Source organism: Thunnus thynnus, chromosome 18 (genome assembly GCF_963924715.1).
Source record: "Thunnus thynnus chromosome 18, fThuThy2.1, whole genome shotgun sequence".
NCBI lineage: Eukaryota > Metazoa > Chordata > Actinopteri > Scombriformes > Scombridae > Thunnus > Thunnus thynnus.
This window is the reverse complement of record NC_089534.1, coordinates 592,328-612,871: the sequence shown is the minus strand read 5'-3', so window position 1 is coordinate 612,871 and position 20,544 is coordinate 592,328. Positions and strand designations below refer to the sequence as shown.

At 44.4% G+C, this 20,544-nt stretch overlaps 1 protein-coding gene and 1 pseudogene across 1 annotated transcript; both read left to right on the top strand.

Annotated features, from left to right (window-relative positions):
- LOC137169860 (uncharacterized) overlaps positions 1-20,544 on the top strand; it is a 44,120-nt pseudogene that overhangs the window by 12,107 nt on the left and 11,469 nt on the right.
- LOC137169462 (NLR family CARD domain-containing protein 3-like) lies at positions 4,142-18,619 on the top strand. The gene is made up of 9 exons (XM_067572672.1): positions 4,142-4,715; positions 5,020-5,121; positions 5,219-5,353; positions 6,708-6,821; positions 15,375-15,488; positions 15,831-15,909; positions 16,092-16,320; positions 16,597-18,327; positions 18,513-18,619. Exons 2-9 carry the CDS (start codon positions 5,033-5,035, stop codon positions 18,617-18,619), a joined length of 2,598 nt encoding a protein of 865 aa, XP_067428773.1. The 5' UTR covers positions 4,142-4,715; positions 5,020-5,032.

Sequence of the window (20,544 nt, the reverse complement as noted above, 5' to 3'; positions counted from 1 at the left end):
CCTTAAAAACTTCCTGCTGTCGGTTACATGTTTGTTCTTCTTCTGGTTGGTTTCCCATTGAAGCTGCGGATTAACTTCATCTTCACTCATCAGCTTGATTCAGATGATTTTCAGCATCTAAAGGTAACGTAACCAACAGTTTTCATCATGTTTGTTTTGAATGATGTGATAACAGTAGAGATGGTTGTTATAGTGATGAGTTATGTTGATTTGTTCGCTGCATTGGTGGAATGAACGAAACTCCAGAAGAAATACGAAGAGCTTCATTTTGTTGAAGCTGAAATTCAACCTTCAAATGTTTGTTTGTTTTATTCTGTGTTTCATGTTGAGGCTCCACTTTGTGGCAGTCTGTTATTTGTCTAACAAGATTATTTTGACTGATAAGATTGTTTTCTCTGCCTATTTTATGTAAGAATATTGAGGAGCAAGCAAGCAGAGTTTATTTATATAGCACCTTTCACAAACACCAGTTACAAAGTGCTTCACAGTCTTCATTTTGTTGAAGCTGAAATTCAACTTCAATGTTTGTTTAATTCTGTGTTTCATGTTGAGGACTTTGACTTTGTGGTCTGTTATTTATCTAACTAGAATTTTTTTCTGCATATTTAATGTAAGAATATAGAGGAGAATATTATTATTATTATTATTATTAATAATAATAACTTTATTTACATAGCACCTTTTAAAAACAAAGTTTACAAAGTGCTTTGTCAAGGGGCCGTGATGGAAAAAGCACCTTTAGATTTAAGCCTCGACTTTGGAACAGCCAGAAGGGCCCCAGCTGAGGATCTAAGGCTGCGGGCTGGCTCGTACGGGCTCAGCATATCTGTTATGTAGCTTGGAGCTTCAGACCCAGACATGCTTTAAAAGTAATCAGTAAAATCTTAAAATCAATTCTAAAATGAACAGGAGAGAAGCCAGAATCGGGGTGATGTGATGTCGTTTGTTAAAACCAGTAAGAAGCTGAGCTGCTGCGTTCTGAACTGGTTGGAGGCGGAACAGGAATTTTTGTGTTATACTGGAACGGAGGGAGTTGCAGTAATCTAGTCTGGAGAAAATGAAAGTGTGGATGATTTTTTCAAGGTCAGAGTGGGAGAGCATTGGCTTAATTCTGGAAATGGTTCTGATTTGGAGGAAGCAGGACTGGACAACTTTTTTAATGTGTGGTTTGAAACTTAGACCTGAATCGAACAGTACTCCGAGATTTCTGGCGGTGGGCATCATGTGGGTGGATAGGGGACCAAGACTGATGGGGTTATTTGGATCAGGGGGACTGAACAGTATGACTTCTGTTTTTGAATTGTTGAGTTGAAGGAAGTTTTGTTCCATCCAACAGTTGACATCACTGAGACAATCTACATCAGCAGCTAGGCTTCTTGGGTCACCGGGTCTCAGGGGAAGGTATATCTATGTGTCGTCTGCGTAGCAATGAAAAGAAACATTGTGTTGTTGAATGATTTGGCCAAGTGGAAGCATGTAGATAGAAAATAAAATTGGACCTAAAATCAAACCTTGCGGTACACCACTGGCAATGTGGGCTGTGCAAGAAGTGAAATTACCGATGGTGACCGAGAAGGTTCTTTCTAAAAGGTAAGAATAAAACCAATCAAGTGCAGGGTCCTTGATTGCGCTCTCCTCCCTATCAGCTGGTAAAAGGAGGTCATTAGTTACCTTGAGGAGAGCGGTTTCTATGTAAAGCTCTAAAACCAGACTAAAATTTCTCAAAGATATTATTTTGACACATAAAAGCTAAAAGTGGGGTTGAAACTGCTTTTTCTAAAACTTTGCTTAAAAAGGGAAGTTTAGAGATTGGTCTAAAATTATTAAAAACAGAGGGATCGAGGTTAGGTTTCTTTAAAAGAGGTTGCACAACAGCATGTTTGAAAATAGAAGGAAAAAATCAATTTTATAGGGAACTGTTGATAATCAATAAAATACTGGGGCCAACTGTGTCAATAACTTTGGAGAAATTTTGTGGGGATAGCATCAAGACTGCACATGGTGGGCTTCATGTGGGCTGTGATATCAGATAAAATGACAGTGATATAGAATTAAAATGACTAAAATAACAATTAATGTCCCTGCTGGTATGTAAAACATGGGCTGGGGGGGATTTGTTGCCTTTATCACAAAAATTTTTAAAAACTTCTCACATGTTTCTTGTGAGGCATCAATAAAATGACAAGGGGATTGACTCTGTTGTTTTAAATAAAATCCTGGAGTTAGAATGATTTGCTAAAATTAAACTCGAAAAAAAATCTTTTAGTTTCTTTAACTGCCTTTTGATAGTTTGTCATTGCGTCTTTCCAGATCTGATAATAATGAAAAATGAGTAATAATATCTAGCTCAGACTATGCTTTGATATCAAACCAATCTGATCAATAAACAGTTTGATCAGCTTTCAACACTGACTGACTGTACAAAGTGATGTGATTATTTACTGAGATTTTACATAAAATCAACTTAAACTGTTTCAAACTGCTTTAAGTTTATTTTTTAAAACTTTTTCTTGAAGTCAGGAGTTACGTGTTCCATTAATTTCATCGTTAGAGAATTTTCATGACAGTATGAAGGGTCACTACCTTCACTCACCTTTAAACTTACAAACATTATTACAGTTATTAAGACTTTATAATTGTGTCATTATGTCACAATAAACAGTCCAGCAGGAGGAGTTCATTTCAGAGGAAGCCTCATTAGTGATTAACTGTAATAAAAGGTCATAAAATATGTTACAGTTGAAAATCTCTGATAATGTTTTAGTCACAGAAATACTGTTGAAATCATCTTTTCACTGATGATATTCAGTTATTTAACCAGGCTGAGAGCTGCAGCAGCAAATAAAACTGTTTAGTTTGACAGATTTTACATGTTCACTCTCGTTCTGATGATGATGATGATGATGATGATGATGATGATGGTGATGATGATGATGATGATGATGATGATGATGTGAATCATTAAGGTTCAAGCTTCTGTTAATTCAACCATATAATCTTCTGAACTAACTTCCTTATTATCCAACACTGACTAAAAGGCAAAAACATGGCAACTTAAGATTAAGAAGAAATCATAAATATAACTGACAACTATGTCTGCAGTGATATTTATTTTTATTGCATCAGTAACTTTATGTTTATTCAATAAATGATTATTAGAAACTCATCATGGCCCTGAGTGTGACACGTACAGTCAGGACTGATTTTAGGCATAAACAAGCCAGCTGGAACAGCACCAAAGAGGAAGAAGAGGAAATATTTTATAATTAATGCCAGACGCTCTGTCTACTTTTAAAGTCAGTCATTGGTGTCCAATGCAGTAAAGAGCTGATACTGAGAGGAGACTAAAGGCAGAAACTTCTGGCTGATACTTAATAAACAACCTCATTATGTCAGAATCATGAATGAGAACCAGGTTATTGTTCTAAGCAAACATCATAATATTCTCCACATGGATAACACTCATAACCAGCATATGGACGATATGTGTTCTCAACTAGAGTCATGCAGGTTTAACAAAAGATAACCTGATGATAAACAATGATCTACGTCCTGAAATTAAAGTAAAATAATTGATTTTCTGAGCCAATCAAATGAAGGCATTTTGATGATGTCATCTATAAATCCAGATGTTTGATCCTGTAGTGACAGATGTCAAAAACGCCTCTCTGTGCTCCTTTAAACCCCCTGAAGAGACAACGATGTGAATCAGTGAATCAACAATATATAATATTAGTAAACTGTATATATATAATATATATTATTGATATGACAGCAGCAGCAGTGATGCAGCAGCGTCGTTTTGCTTCCATTTCAGTGACATTTTGCAGGTGAACCAAACCTCTAAACAGCTGCTGTTGGTGGAAAACTTCAGTACTTCATGAATGCTGAGATTAACGAGTATCTGTCTAAATCCTGTGTAAACAGATTAACACTGACATCCTGTAGAGATTATAGAAAATAATGCAGGACACTATACACAATATACAATTATAGTTATATATTCTTTTAATGCTCAAGCACTCAGCTGTAAAACATCTATACTGTTTTAATGATTGTGCACAGTAAGTTGTATAATGACGGAAAAATTAGAATTAAAATAAATATTAAATCATAAAACAAGGATGAGTGTCATCAGATACCTGCAGCTGTAGAGAAAAAACAGAGACTGTCTCCAATGTGGAGGAATCAGTTAATCAATAACCTGGATAATGTTAGAATCATACAGAGATCAATAACCTGATTATGTTACATATCATATCCTGGACATGATTAAAATCAGGCACAACAGGCAGTAGTGTGCATGTAAAGGTAAAAATATACAGATGATGTTGATCACACAGAACACAAGTTCAGTTCTTTGCTGTTCTGTTTACATCAGACAGACAACAATGACATTAGTTTGTGGACAGATGAACATCAGTTTCCAGGTAAATCAGAATACTGCGGCACTGTGAGATTGTTTAATGTCCTCACAGAGAGTCTCGGCAGGTTCCTACTGTGTGTTTGGAGCTGAACTCTGCTGCAAGGTTCACTGGTTTAATATCATCTTTATGGTTTTGGACTTTGACTGTGAAGTTATGAGAGAGTGACAGCGTCCTCAGATTGATGATGAAGGACTGATGAAGGAGAATCAGCTGCAGCTTCTCTCTGTGTTTCCTCTACAGGTGAAGGTAGAACGACTCTGTGACCAGATGTGGGTCTGAATTCACCTGGTGAGTATTTTCTTCTTTCCGCCACACAGCTGAATAAAAATATATCATGTCATCAGTTTTTAAACAGAAGTGAACTATAACTTGCTGCATATGAGTCTCTAGTGGACAAAAATACAACTGTATAAAAAGGAATATAGTAATGCAGTTTCTTCAACATGTATCCACAGTGGAAATCTTAAAGTAATGACTGACTTTGGCTCCATCTGGTGGTAGAATAAAGAATGACAGTGTGATAGACAGCAGTGTGGCTCTGTGATGTGCAGCTTGTTGTAATGAATGAGCTTGTTGTTGTGTTTGTGTGAAGGTGTTTCTCTGCTATGGATCAGTGTGAGGACAGAGAGGAGGGAGTCCCTCCCTCTAAAAGCTCTCTGTGTGGGGAACATGACAGCCAGACCAAAGCTCAGAGGTGAGATGAGGATCTCTAACTGTCCATCACTGTTCTCCACTCACATCACTGCACCATCATTATTCACACTCAAAGCTCTGTGTGTGTTGTGTTGAAGCCCAGAGCAGCAGCACAGACCAGACTCTGCTGGACCTGAACCTGAACCTGAACCCAGCTGTGTGTCCATGAAGAGTGACGGGTCTATGGATCGACCTATTACCTTCAAACATGAACACCCCTCAGCTGATCGATGGTAAGAATAGAGCAGTCGTTGATTTTCTCTTCCTAACGCAGCTGTTATCAGCATTAAAATGTAAAATTCTTTTCAGCATTATTTTATCTACAGGTCTTTTTTTTTTTTTTAGATTTTTAAGGAGCCATATTATACCCTTTTCCACAAGTTAACACAAATAATAATAAAATGTATGCTGTATGCTTTGGTCAAAATACCACAAGGATCCAGCACCACAGACCAAACTTGTAATAAACTAGAGTTATCCTTGATGCACAAACTACAGAGGCCCCCAGGGGTCAGTTGGTAGAAAAAGAATATTGATGTGGAAATCTGCACTAACAGACTGAACCGAGGGAACAGACTGGCAAACTGTTCCTGTTTGATGTTAAACCTGTTCTGACCGTCCTGCTCTCTGTGATCACCTCAACTGTGTTTAAACGAAGCTGAACTCACGATAAAGTTGTTCTCATCTGCATATGTGCAACATATTTACATGTTTCTGTTGTAGAGAATGAAATTCTATTGCAGCTTGATTATACTATCCCAGCAAAACTTAATCAAGAAGTAATGACTCAAAAATAGTTCCACAATGAAAGTTGTGCTGCTATCCGTGATGTTACCTGGATGTTCCAGCAATGTTAAAATATGTCTTTACCATCATCAACGGGACTATTTAACTATTCTGCTAATGTTTCTGTATACAGTGTACATTCTGCTATATGCTGAGATTAACAACTTAATATGATCTACTTTCTAAAATGGTCCAGCTGACGTCCTGTCTGACCTGGACGTCTGTAATACGTTTTAAAAACATGTCACTTTCAGGATAATCTTGATTATAAATGATATATAAGCAAACACACAGCAAACACATTAAATATCTGAGTTAATACAAGACATGTGATCTTTTTACAGAAACACACTGAGTCAATACTGACGTGCAACAGTATGTTATTAAGATAAATAAAACAGTAAAAGACGATCAAAAGTACAGCTTCTTGTAAATAATCTAACAATTTGAATTGTTTAACTCTTCAGTTAGGAAGGTAGCTGTGGAAGACTCTGAATCTTGATTGAGGTTTATGGGGACAGTAGCGATAGTTGAAGCAGGATCAGACACCATTTACTATGACAAGGCCCAGATCAGGACAGATGCCAAATAGTCCAGGAGAAGCTGCAGACAGGCATCAATGAGCCTCACACCACCAGGATGGTGAGTCTGCAGCAGCAGGAAGCAACTAAACTAGCAGCTGTATGTGAATCTGAGCAGGAAGCTCAAGTTCACCGACACCAAACTACACACCAACACAACAATGTTCAGGATCAACACTATAAGTTACACTTGTTTTTATCATTTCTCTGTTTCCATCAGGATCCATCAGCAGAGACCAGAGTCTCCTGAACCCAGCTGTGTGTCCATGAAGAGTGACGGGTCTATCAATCGACCTATTGCCTTCAAACATGGACATCAGTCTACTGATCAGAGGTCAGACTGTAAAATGTTTGTGTCTGTTATTATCCAACTCTCATAAGAAGACATATCATTGATGTAAAAATTAATTCTTGTCCTCCTTAATACTGTTTTCACAACTCCTCCGAATTAAACAACCAGTGGTTTGATCACGTGACTCCAGAACGACACATAGCAGCGTTTTCTAATCTGGCGTCTCTATCAACAGTAATCAGCAGGACGACATCATCTGTCTGTGTTTTATAAAACCGTCACACATCACTGTTAAACTATAATGATGTTTCATGGTTCAGGTCTGGTTCGGTTTAGGGAAAGATGATGGTTTGGGTTAAAATAATCACTTTGTTAAGAATAGAGAAACATGTGGTTAGTTAAAGTTACTACTTCTTTAAAGTTAGACCACCTTTGTCGTCATGGCAACAATCATAACCATCGTAGTTATGGTCTCCTGTGGCAAAGTCCACTGTTGTGTTAAAGCCTCCATCCAGCCTCCTCCTCTGAATGAGGAAATATGTCCACATATATAAACATCACCTGAACTGCACCACTGCTCCACCTCACAGTTACTACGACCACTAGATGGCAGCTGTCACTCAAACTAACTACAGGTTGTTGTTGGTGACTGACATTGTGACCAGAGGCCTGTACCATGAAGCAGGATTTGACCAATCAGATCACTGGAGTCATCATTCCTACAGGATCCCAATATGGACAAAAGTCCTGAGTTACAATAAAGTGACAAGTAAAAAAGAACAATATATATATTATTATAGGTCAGTAGAAACATTTTATAGTTTCAGACTTTCTGTTTCCACTCTGGTTTTAAAACAGAGCTTCTAACAAACAGAGATAGTCTATGACACTAATCACATGATGATGATTTTAGCTGCGTGTTAATTGTGCAAAGTTGACTTTATCCCTGGAGTGACAGTTTACAGTGTGGATGATTTTACACTCTGATTCCATCACTGCAGCTCAGAATAACATGAGACACCTATGTGATGATAGTTGGAAATAAAAATGAAAGCTTGTCTTTTATTAAAAGAAATAATCAACACTGTTAATTGGCTCCATGATTATAAAGCAACATTTCAGTCAGATAGATTCATCAGTTATTAATTACTTTTCCACTCTTTGCTTCAGTAGCAGAAACAGTCTGATGTTACTTTAAATTTTTTTTTATGTGACATATTCAGATGGTTTCTTCATCATCCAACTAAATAGCAAAAAACACTCACTCTATACTTAAGTCATATATAATAATTCCTACATGTATTTTAAGCGGTAGCCTACTTTTAATATGTAGAAATTATTGCCAGTGTTTCTACATCTTCTTATTCTGTTGTATGATTACAGGATCGTTAACATTTCACTTGGTTGAATATGACCTTTTGCTGTTGGTAAAACAGAAGTTTTCTGTAGGTTCTTGGTTTCATCGTTTCATCTCATATCATGAAGTACTTCATTCATGGTTCTGATGATGTCACTCGTAATTAAAAACTCCACCTCTGTCACATGAACGCGCTCGTAGCTGGAAAACCCAGAGTTGACTGAGCAGGTTGATAACCAGCTAGTAGAAGATTCTTGAAGATTTCAGAGAAGTGGCTGCATTGGGAGTGAGCTCCTGATTACATCTCAAACTTGGACCAGACCTACCAGAGCAAATCACCGATCCAGCGGACCGGTCATCTGCCACCCCATTTCAGAGAATAGTAGGTCTCCTTCTCCATGCTGATCCTGCTCTCCAGAGATGTTCAGCTGAATCCTGGACCAGTGACACCCGGAGCGCTGCAGAACTTCAATGCTGATTTGTGCCCGAGTGTGTCTGGGACTCCTTTGGTGCCGGTGATGAATGAGCAGTAACTTTCTGAGCCGTGCTTCTCCTTTAACAGACTAAACTTTGTTAACACCAGGTACGATGTCTCCATGAATAACTTTTCACTACTGGGCTGTGGAAACCTTGATGGGTCCAGTGTCTCTCTCACAAAACCTGCTGCTGACACCACTGTGTGTCGAAACCCTGCAGTGAGGAGGTTATTCAAAACCTTCCAAACTGTCAATCATGCAAAAGTCTTATGGGATCCAAAGCTGAAACCAAAGGGGCTCTTCGGTGGACATTTTAACATCAGATATTACTGCAAAGAGCAATCAGCTAACTCATCTCGTGTCTGACTCAAATCTGGACTTTCTCTGTCTGACCGAAACGTGGTTTCATGTGTTCACGGTGCCGGATACCAATGTTTCAGAAGAGACAGACCTGATGGAAGAGAAGGAGGGGTGCTTTTTTATGTGAGAGACAACATCAAAGGTGAACGTGTGGTTTAACTACAGACCAATAAGTATACTGCCAGTACTCTCAAAGGTTGCTGAGAAAGTGGTCATTAAACAACTGACAACATTTATTAATACAAGCAATTTTTGTCTACATTGTATGCAATTTGGCTTTAGAGCAAATCATTCCACCAAAACTGCTACCTTGCACTTAATAGAGCAAATTAAATCAAGACTTGACAAAGGAGGAGTAGTTGCTGCTGTATTTTTAGATCTGCGTAAAGCATTCGACACAGTCAATCATGATGTTTTAATATCGAAACTCTCTAAATTTAACTTCTCCTCTAGAGCACTGGCATGGATGTCTTCATATTTATCTAATAGGAGACAATGTGTTAAAGTTGGTGATGCACTGTCCAGTAACATGAAATGCACAATGGGTGTTCCACAAGGGTCAGTGTTAGGTCCCCTGTTATTTAGCCTAAATATTAATGATCTCCCTCAACAGTGTCATGATGCAGAACTACAAATGTATGCAGATGACACCGTTGTATCTTTGCAAAAACAGCTGAGTTAGCTGCTGCTAAGCTAACAATCACACTGGAAAGGATCACACATTGGCTTGATCAATCATGTCTGAGTCTAAATGTAAACAAGACAAAGGGTATGTTTTTCTCTAAGACTATGGTACAACCTCCTAACGCTGATATTCTCATCAAAGGTGAAAAAACTGACATGGTTACTGATTTTAAATATCTTGGTGTGACACTGGATCCAAATTTGAACTTTAAGAAACATTTTTAAAAAACGGTTAAAACCATTTCACTAACCAAGACCACTCCTTCTAGAATATGGATTTAATGGTTTGTTGGGAGTGTGATGGAAGGCAGGGTGAAAAGGAGGAAGGATAGTTAGAGGGATGGTTGGAGAGGGAAGGATGGATGGGGGAAGGGAGAGGGTCGAGAGGATGAGGGTTGAGGGATGGGGAGAAAGAAGAGCAGGCGGGAAAGAGGGGAAGGAGGGAGTGGATAGGAGAGTGATAGATGAAAGGAGGAGAGGCATTGACGTCGGGGAGGTAAGTGGGAACAGGGGGTTGAGACTCAGGGTGGGGGTGCTGTCTCGATGATCCGGCATCTGTACGAGGCCCCCAAAGAGACTTCAACCAGAGAGGCGAGAATGGGATTTGTTAATGTTATCCAGGTCGTGATGGATGTAGGTATGATAGGCGGGGGATGACCAACGGCCGAGGATTTTGATGACGTTGTCGGGAATGCCTTGTCTAGAGGCGGTGGAAGTGGCTCCAATGCGGAATGAGTATCCTGAGAACTGGTCTGGGGGTATTCCGGATCTGGCAAGTACTGAGCGCATGTGGTGATGGAACCAAAAACGTGTTGCTACCCTTCCCGTTTCCGTGATGAACAGAGGGTCTTGAGGGGAAGCTCGGTTGGCTAGTCTTGTGTTGATGTACTTGTGGATGGGTTCGTAAGGACTTATGTATTAAATCTAGGCGGAAAAGGTAGATGGGTTGAGGTTGACCCGACTGGTTAGTCTTGCTGCGTTTGAGGTGGTAGATGAGTGTGTCTGAAGAGTGGAAAGAGATGTCGGACAATGTGGCGTGTAGTGATGGATCAAAGGAGTAGGAAGGAGCTGTGATTTCTGAGCAGCGTAGGAAGCCAAAAAGGCTTGTAAAAACATGGACTCTAGGGTTTTGTCTATGTGGGGAGACAAGTAGCCCGTGCGGAGTGTGCGAATGCATCGGACCAGAAGGTCCGACGTGAGGGGTGAACGTTTTGGTGTGGGGTGCGGTTCCGCCTTGCGGAGACCTTTAATTAACATATTAATATGAGAGTGGGACAAGGCTGGGCATGGTGCTCCGGAAATCAATTTAACAAAGAAATTGATTCCACTGAGGTAAGTCTGTATGGTGGGAGACTTGATCTTGAGTTGAGTGTGGGAGAATGTAATGAAGCAGGAGAGGTTAAGAATGTCCAGTGAAGGGAATGGGAGTCCGTGGGAGACGTGAAAGGCTTTAAAGGAATTCCAGCCGGTGAGGTACGAAGATAGTGTTCGAGGGGCAACGCTGTTGATGATGTTGTCCCGTGAAATGGTGACCAGTTGTTCCAGTTGCGGGTTCAGTTGTAGATGAAGACGGTGGGACTGGAGTTGGAAGAGGGTTGGAGGCTGGAGCTAGTTGTCTGAATTTTGCATGATGTCCAGATTGTGTGACCGGCCTTTGTTGAGGATGTCGACGACGGTGCTGTTGTCAGAGTGGATGGCGAAGGTCTTTTTGGACCATTCATGCCCCCAAAGGATGGCAGCAATGATAATCGGGTACATTTCCGAAATGGTGGAGGAAGGGGCCAGGGAAGAGGAGTCGGGTGGCCATTCGGCAGAGAACCATCTGCCGCCATAGTAACCGCCAAAGCCGACTGAAGGGGCGGCGTCAGCGGCTGTCTAGCATGACGTGGTCATGGATGGATGGGACGGCGGTGGCTATGGAGAGAAGGTGTGACAAGAACGATCGGCCATGAGGGATGATGCGGGTGGCGTAGTTGAAATGGCCCAGCAGAGAGAGTAATTGACATTTGGTGCATGTGTTGGCCATGAGAAAGTTTTGAATGAGTACAGAAATGCGGTGGAGTTTCTCAGTAGGCAGAGATGCTTGGAGTGTAATGGAGTTGAGGGTGATGCCGAGGAATTCCAAGGATGTGCTTGGGCCTTCTGTTTTCTCTGGAGACAGGGGAACGCCGAGATTAGTGAATGCGGAAATCATTGTGGTGAGACCGTATGACGGGGGCGAAGACGGTGGCGTGACAGTGAGGAAGTCATCAAGTAGGTGGATGACGTACAGGAGTTTATAATTGTTGGAAAGAATCCAGCAGAGGGCTTCGGACAATGAGTCGAAATTTTTATTTTTTTTTTTTTTTGGGCTAGCAGCCAAAGGTTAGACGAGCGGCAAAATAGTATGCGCCCTTCCAGGAGACCCCGAAGAGGTGCCAGTAGTCGGGGTGGATGGGGAGGACTTTGAAAGCACTTGTGATGTCCGCCTTGGACAACCATGCTCCCTGGCCCGCGAGGTGGATGAGGGAAATAGCGTGGTCTATGGTGGCGTATTGCATGGAAAAATCCAGGCTGGGAATCAGGCTGTTAATGCTTGGAACAGTGGAACCGTGGGGGGGGCGAGAGGTCAATGATGAGCCTCTTTTCCCAGAGTACTTCCTGGTTGCCACTCCGATTGGGCTGACTACAGCTGTTGCTTTGTCGGGTTGTGTGGGCATGTGGCTCTGGCATGGGCTCCCCCGCAGAATGAACAAGTGTGGAGGAATTTGCAGCTGGAGGAGCTGCAACCGAGGTCGTTGAAGTTATTGCAGATCATCCGTCCTCCCTGGTAGAGGACAGGTCTCCCTCTCCTGTCCATGCCTTTGGGGAGGGGGCCGAGGATGGACGGGTGATCTAAGGCAGGTTTGGGGGTGATGGATGGTGGGGGAGCCGCCAATGGCAAGTGGTATGGCATGGCTGGGCGTCGCTTGTCTGTTACCGAGGTGCGGGGCAGGGGGGCGGAGAGGGTGCATGCTGCAGTGGGATGGGAAGGGGCGCCGCACGTTTCGCAGTGCAGAGAAGCGCAAGCTGCGAAAAACTCGGCAGTATAGCTCGTGGTCCAGTGTTCCCCAGTACGTGCCCTGGTTGAACTGTTGGAGGCAACCGGCGGCTTGGGAGGCGAAGAGGATATGATAGGTATAGAAACCGTTGCCACCGAAACGCAAGGCCAGGTTAATTAATGACAAGTAATCATCAAGCTCGGACCTGCGGTCGGGGAAGGCTGAACAAATTATGTCCCTATACAATGAGAAAGCAAAAGCGAACTCGGCGACTGTGAGGTCCTTGGAGCGGGCAGGAAGTGGCTGTTTAAGTTCCAAGGGGCCGAATGAGGTGAGCAGTTCCCTGGGGATGTGAGGATTGATTGATGTAAGGTGAATGAGTTGAGCAAGATCAATGTAATTACCAGTTAGGATCTGCTGCCTGAGGGTGGGAGACACGGGGGAGGGCCGGGCGGATGCTAGGGGGCGCACTGGTGGCTGGGCGGTGGCCAGGGTATAGCTGCTGGATGGAGGTGTGGGAGCCAGGAAAAGGCCGAGGCTGGCCGTGTGTGAGGCGGTTGGATAAGGAGGTGCAGGTGCTGTAGTACAGGTAATGCTAGAGTGCGGATGGTGGGGAGGAGGGGGGTAGGGGAGGAGGCAGGGAGGGTGAAAAGAAGAAATGTGGGGAAAAGGTTGGGTATAACTCGTGGAGCTGTTGGGGCCCGCTGTTGTTTGTGCTGTCTGACCGGCTGCCGAGGTTGGTGCGGGTGGAGGAGCGGCTGAGATGGTCGGGAAGGAAGGGGCAGCAGAGATAGGAGCCAGAGAGGAGGAAGGGATGCTGGGGTGGTGGGATGTATATGCATGGGATGTAAGTGCGGCTGAAGAGAAAGTAGGAGGAGGAAATGGCTGTGGACCAGAGAGAGCCTGCATAGGGTTAGAGACGGACTGTACTGGAGAGGCTGAGGTTGCTGAGGAGGAAGGTGTGCGTCACGGAATGCGCGACGCCGGGAACCCGGAAGATCAGGGGAAGATGGACGGGAGAGAGTGGTGTCCTGCAGGGAATTCGTGTATAATTGAAACAATCTTGCCTCATTATCGGTGCGGTGGAAGGGAATGTTATTTTGGCTGAGGAAATGCTTTAAGCGAGCGACGGTCCACTCGGACATGTTTGGGGCCAAGGAGCAGTCGGTACGCTGGTGGCGAGGAGAGTGCTGCGTGCGGTGGCTGCTCCTCTTGGGCGGGCTCCGGGATCTCGAGCGAGGCTGGAGTGAGCGTCGGGAATAAGTAGCTTCCTTCGGACGCCGAATACGGGACCTTCCCCTGGAGCCGCTGGGGATCGAGGGCTCAATGATACCGTCGTCGACGGAGGATGAGGGCCGAGAGGCCGGGATGAGGGAAACCGAGGAGCACAGGCGAGGCTGCCGGAAAGATCGGACGCCGGGGGACTCTGGGACTTCGAACAAGTCCTCGTCTGAAGTGTTGAGGAGCAGTTCGAGGTCCATGATGTGAGTAAGAAGTTTTAAGTTTATGCTGGTGTGTCACAGGGTACTTGCAAGCTGAGACAAAGGGAAGAGGAGCGGATATGGTGTGTTTAAATACCCTGTGGTGCGGAAATGGGTTGCGTACAAGGCGTGGTCTTTGGTTCCTGAACTTTGTTTATAAGTCTATAAACTTCATAAAGTACAACTTAGCAAATTTTATACATATTAGAAACTGTCTCTCTTTGGACGCTGCAGATATTTATGCAGCTATGATTCTTTCCCATATGTCTTATTGCATCACATGTTGGGGGCAGGCTGGAGAAACAGCCATAAAACCTCTTGGGTCCTTAAACAAACAAACTCTAAACCTCAGTTTTAGATTATTCTCAAATTTGTGCCTAGTTTATAAAATTTTAAATGGTTTGGCCTCCTCCACTATGTGACTTTTTGTTCACTAGCTCAGTAAGTTCTTTTAGATCCTACAGAATATCCTCTATAAAAGATTGTTCCAGACCATTTCATCGCACTGCATTTGGGCAGTCAACTTTCTCTGTGAAAGCCACAACTCAGTGGAACATCCTACCTGATGACATGAAGATCTGAAGTTCTATCAATGCATTCAAGACCAGACTGAAACATGTACTAAAGACCAACCAGCTGTGTGACCGTTGAGGGGGGTTTGCTTTTTACTGTTTGTTGTTGTGCTGTTGTATGTTTTTTGTTGGGGACTACAGATGCAAATTAGCTTCAAGCTAACTCTGGTGCAGTGCATCTTTAATGTTTCAAACTGCACACTGTCCCATTCAATAAATAAATAAATCAAAACAAACAGTTCTGGTTATCATGACAGCCAATGTTAGGTTCAGTGAAGCTAGGTAACAAAAAGATATCCTGGGTATGTTGAACTTGCTTTGTAGTACAGGCCTCTGTCATGTTGTTTTTCTTGGTCTCCACCAACATCACTGAGACCTGTTGTCCTGCTGTCAAAGGCTTCATAGCAGGAGATCATGTTTAAGCAGACTGTGTCCAGGGAAGATCAGATTGAGATGGCTCTGCAGTCTCTAAGCTAGTTAGCCATGCTAACAATACCAGTTTGTTGTAGCTGTGTGGATCAGTTTCTTACTGCAGGTTTATGTAAACACACCTGATGTGTCAAAACACAAAAACACAAAACACACAATCTTCAGGATCAACACTGTAAGTTACACTTGTTTTTATCATTTCTCTGTTTCCATCAGGATCCATCAGCAGAGACCAGATTCTCCTGAATCCAGCTGTGTGTCCATGAAGAGTGACCGGTCTATGGGTAAACCTATTACCTTCAAACATGGACATCAGTCTACTGATCAGAGGTCAGACTGTAAAATGTTTGTGTCTGTTATTATCCAACTCTCATAAGAAGACATATCATTGATGTAAAAATTAATTCTTGACCTTAGTGACTAATACTGTTTTTACACACAAGGTTCTCATAACTACAAACACACACACTCCTCCGACAGATGCTTTCCTGAAAACCACAAACTTTATCTGTATAAAAGTTTTTAAAACAGAGGTACAAAGTCTTTACAGAGACAAATGATGAAAGGTAAGACATCACAGCCAAGTGTTTTATGTGGATCCACTGTGATAGAACACAACACCTTTAACACTGATGTCATTATTTATTCTAAGACTTCATCTTTTCTTCACAGAGTTCATCAGCAGAGCTCAGAGGTTCTCAGTGGTCAGTCTGTCCAGCAGCATCAAACACACCTGGACTCCATATTTATGGTGTGTAAATGTAAAGCACAGCTACTACTGCTAACTACAACAGCCACAGACTAAATACTAAACTACCATTCTGGTCCTAACAGTCTCCATGCTGCACTCTGTAGACCAGCAGGTTTTCAGTCTGTCACAGATGATCTGATGTTGACTTCTACCAGTTAAATTTACATTTTATTCTGTTCCAGCTGCTGGAGGAGAACATCATCAAATTTGTGAAGAACGAGATGAAGAAGATGCAGAAGGTAATGAGTCCAGATTACCCAGAATGCTTAGAGAGTCAGAGTGAGGATGAGGAGGTGTTGGACGGTGAGGATGAAGAGCAGAGGAGGAGCAGCAGAGAGGCATTTCTGAAGATCACACTGCACTTCCTGAGGAGAATGAAGCAGGAGGAGCTGGCTGACCGCCTGCTGAGCAGTAAGAGGATTTTAACAGATTTTACATGATGGAGAGGAAATGGAGGCAACATGGGAGAGGTTTATGTTTCAATCTCTGCTGTTAATATGATGCACACATCTGCATCACATCTATGAATTCTTCTGAGCTGGAAACAGTCAGAAACTGTTTGTCCACAACTGATGAGCTGAATAGATTTGATAGTGGAGGAAAATATAAACATCTGCAGTTTAATGTTTACATTCTACCAATTTACAGTAGAATCATCTGACTGATTTCATTTGTTTGTTCATTCAGGAACTCGTGCTGCAGAGTGTCGATATAAACTCAAGTCTAACCTGAAGGAGAAGTTCCAGTGTGTGTTTGAGGGGATTGCTAAAGCAGGAAACCCAACCCTTCTGAATCAGATCTACACAGAGCTCTACATCACAGAGGGAGGGACTGCAGAGGTCAATGATGAACATGAGGTCAGACAGATTGAAACAGCATCCAGGAAACCAGACAGACCAGAAACAACCATCAGACAAGAAGACATCTTTAAAGCCTCACCTGGAAGAGATGAACCAATCAGAACAGTGATGACAAAGGGAGTGGCTGGCATTGGGAAAACAGTCTTAACACAGAAGTTCACTCTGGACTGGGCTGAAGACAAAGCCAACCAGGACATGCAGTTCATATTTCCATTCACTTTCAGAGAGCTGAATGTGCTGAAAGAGAAAAAGTACAGCTTGGTGGAACTTGTTCATCACTTCTTAACTGAAACCAAAGAAGCAGGAATCTGCAGGTTTGAAGAGTTCCAGGTTGTGTTCATCTTTGACGGTCTGGATGAGTGTCGACTTCCTCTGGACTTCCACAACAATGAGATCCTGACTGATGTTACAGAGTCCACCTCAGTGGATGTGCTGCTGACAAACCTCATCAGGGGGAAACTGCTTCCCTCTGCTCGCCTCTGGATAACCACACGACCTGCAGCAGCCAATCAGATCCCTCCTGAGTGTGTTGGCATGGTGACAGAGGTCAGAGGGTTCACTGACCCACAGAAGGAGGAGTACTTCAGGAAGAGATTCAGAGATGAGGTGCAGGCCAACACCATCATCTCCCACATCAAGACATCACAAAGCGTCCATATCATGTGCCACATGCCAGTCTTCTGCTGGATCACTGCTACAGTTCTGGAGGAAGTGTTGAAAAGCAGAGATGGAGGAGAGCTGCCCAAGACCCTGACGGAGATGTACATCCACTTCCTGGTGGTTCAGTTGAAACTGAAGAATGTCAAGTATGATGGAGGAGCTGAGACAGATCCACACTGGAGTCCAGAGAGCAGGAAGATGATTGAGTCTCTGGGAAAACTGGCTTTTGAGCAGCTGCAGAAAGGCAACCTGATCTTCTATGAATCAGACCTGACAGAGTGTGGCATCAATATTAGAGCAGTCTCAGTGTACTCAGGAGTGTTCACACAGATCTTTAAAGAGGAGAGAGGGCTGTACCAGGACAAGGTGTTCTGCTTCGTCCATCTGAGTGTTCAGGAGTTTCTGGCTGCTCTTCATGTCCATCTGACATTCATCAACTCTGGAGTCAATCTGCTGGCAGAAGAACAAATGACATCCTGGTGGTCTAAAGTCTTTAAAGACAAACCTAAACTAACACATTTCTACCAGAGCGCTGTGGACGAGGCCTTAATGAGTCCAAATGGACACCTGGACTTGTTCCTCCGCTTCCTTCTGGGTCTGTCACTGCAGACCAATCAGACTCTCCTACGAGGTCTGCCGACACAAACAGGAAGTAGCTCACAGACCAATCAGGAAACAGTTGAGTACATCAAGAAGAAGATCAATGAAAATCTGTCTTCAGAAAGAAGCATCAATCTGTTCCACTGTCTGAATGAACTGAATGATTGTTCTCTAGTGGAGGAGATCCAACAGTACCTGAGATCAGGAAGTCTCTCCACAGATAAACTGTCTCCTGCTCAGTGGTCAGCTCTGGTCTTCATCTTACTATCATCAGAAAAAGATCTGGACATGTTTGACCTGAAGATGTCAGAGTCTGCTCTCCCCCTCACCTGTTGCTGTGGGAATTATCCAATCATTCAGTCTCACTCTCTGCTCTGCCACACCCCTCATTAGTTCAACCACCTTCACCTGGCGCTCCCACCTGCTCATCATCTGCAATCAAGCCTGTATATAAGCTGCCTCGGCCCACTCCCTTCTTGTCAGATTGTCTACGCTACTATGCTCAGTCATCTTGCTCTCTTCACTGGACTGCCTTCCTGGTTTCTGATCAGCTTGTCTTCGACCATCGCTCCTCGTCTCTGCCCCGGTAAACCCACCAGCCTTCTGTCCCTGACTCTGAGTTCTGCCTGCCTGTTCCCTGGTCTTTGTCCGCTGTGGGAGTGGAGGATCGGGGTTCAAAAACTGTGTTTCTCCGACCGTGCTAATATTTCCTTGACATCGTGTGAAATAAAGACTGCTGAGTTTAAACCAGTGTCATTTGTGCTGCTATTGGGTCCTTCCTATACCCGTTACAGTACAATCTGACCAATTATGGATCCAGCGCACGAACCCTCACCGCTGAGTCGCCTTGAAAGGATTGAAGGCGTCCTTCAACAGCATGAGGCCATGATGACAACAGCTGTGGCTGAAACCAAACAGGCAGCAGCAGCCCACGAGCAGGCGCTAACAATGTTAGCTGGACAGCTGCAGCAGTTAACAGCCCTGCTAACCCAAGCCCCTCAAGCCTCTGGGGCTGCTTCTCCTCCTGCTCCGCCTGCTACCGCTCCTGCACTTGCTCCAGCCCCTTTGCCACCCATGGATGCCCCTGAGCCCCGGGTGGGAATCCCGGAGCGCTACGAGGGTGATCGAGAGACCTGTGGCCCTTTCCTCACCAACTGCTCTCTCCTGTTTGCTCTGCAGCCCCGCACCTTCGCCACTGAGGGAGCGAGGGTTGCATTCGTCATCAACCATCTGACGGGCAGAGCTCGGTTATGGGGGACAGCCGAGTGGGAGAGACGGTCACCAGCCTGTGCTTCCTTTGACCTGTTTGCCACAGAGCTTCGCAAAGTGTTTGGCTTGGATACCTGTGGTCCTGAGGCAATCGGAGGTCTGATTGGACTGAAACAGGGCGAGAGAACAGTGGCAGACTATTCCATAGACTTTCGCACCAGAGCCAGCCGAAGCAAGTGGAACAACTCGGCCCTCTGCGACGCATTCCTCAACGGGTTGGCCGACTACATCAAGGATGAACTGGTTTCCCATGACCTGCCCACCACGTTGGATGGGGTGGTTGAGTTGGCCACCCGCATCGACCTCCGCATCCAGGCCCGGCAACGAGAGAAGCGTCAAGGGGGAGGCCATCGCCCTCTGCCGTCCCGCTCCCATGGGGGTGCCGTCACAGCCAACTCTGCCTCTTCTTCAGCTCTGCAGACAGGGGATCCTGAGCCTATGCAGCTGGGACGCACCTCCCTCACCCCAGAGGAGAAGGAGCATCGCCGTAAGGCCAACCTCTGCCTTTACTGTGGAGCAGCAGGGCACTTCATCTCCAGATGTCCAGCAAAGAAAAGCCAGGGCTCATCAGTAATGGGGGAGATCCTGGTGAGCCCAACTTCCCTAGTGTCTCCCCGTCCCCAAAGAGCTCTGCTCCAGGCCCGGCTCCTCCTTCCGGACGGTCCCCACACCATGGCTACCTTCATTGACTCTGGGGCTGATGCCTGCATTATTGACGAGGAGCTGGCCCTTCAGTTGGGGCTCGGGCGGGTTCCTTTGCCACAACCGGTTCCCGCTAGAGCCCTAGATGGACACATCTTGGGCAACGTCACACATCAAACCTCCCCTGTCCATCTGCTGCTCTCTGGCAACCACCACGAAACAATCCAGTTTCACATCCTGAGCTCACTCCATCTGCCTCTCATCCTGGGGTATCCTTGGCTCCATCTTCACAACCCTCACATCGACTGGGTCACGGGGGCCATTCAAGGGTGGAGCCCCTCCTGTCATCTCAGGTGCCTGCAGCAAGCCTCCTTGCCACTTCACTCCCCCAGCCCCAGCTCCTCGCCCGATCTCTCCAGGGTGCCGCCGGAGTACCACGACTTCTGCCTAGTCTTCAGTAAAACCAAAGCCACATCTCTGCCTCCGCACCGTCCCTACGACTGCGCTATTGACCTCTTGCCTGGGACTTCACCCCCCAAGGGGCGCCTGTACTCCTTGTCTGAGCCTGAGAGAAAAGCCATGGAGACTTATATCAATGACTCTC

What these genes read in the sequence shown, in the direction of transcription:
- LOC137169462 (XM_067572672.1), top strand. Translation starts at nt 5,033, where the DNA reads ATGGATCAGTGTGAGGACAGAGAGGAGGGAGTCCCTCCCTCTAAAAGC. An exon ending in CATCAGTCTACTGATCAGAG is followed by an intron (nt 6,822 to 15,374) that starts GTCAGACTGTAA and finishes TGTTTCCATCAG; the next exon opens with GATCCATCAGCAGAGACCAG. An exon ending in ACCTGGACTCCATATTTATG is followed by an intron (nt 15,910 to 16,091) that starts GTGTGTAAATGT and finishes ATTCTGTTCCAG; the next exon opens with CTGCTGGAGGAGAACATCAT.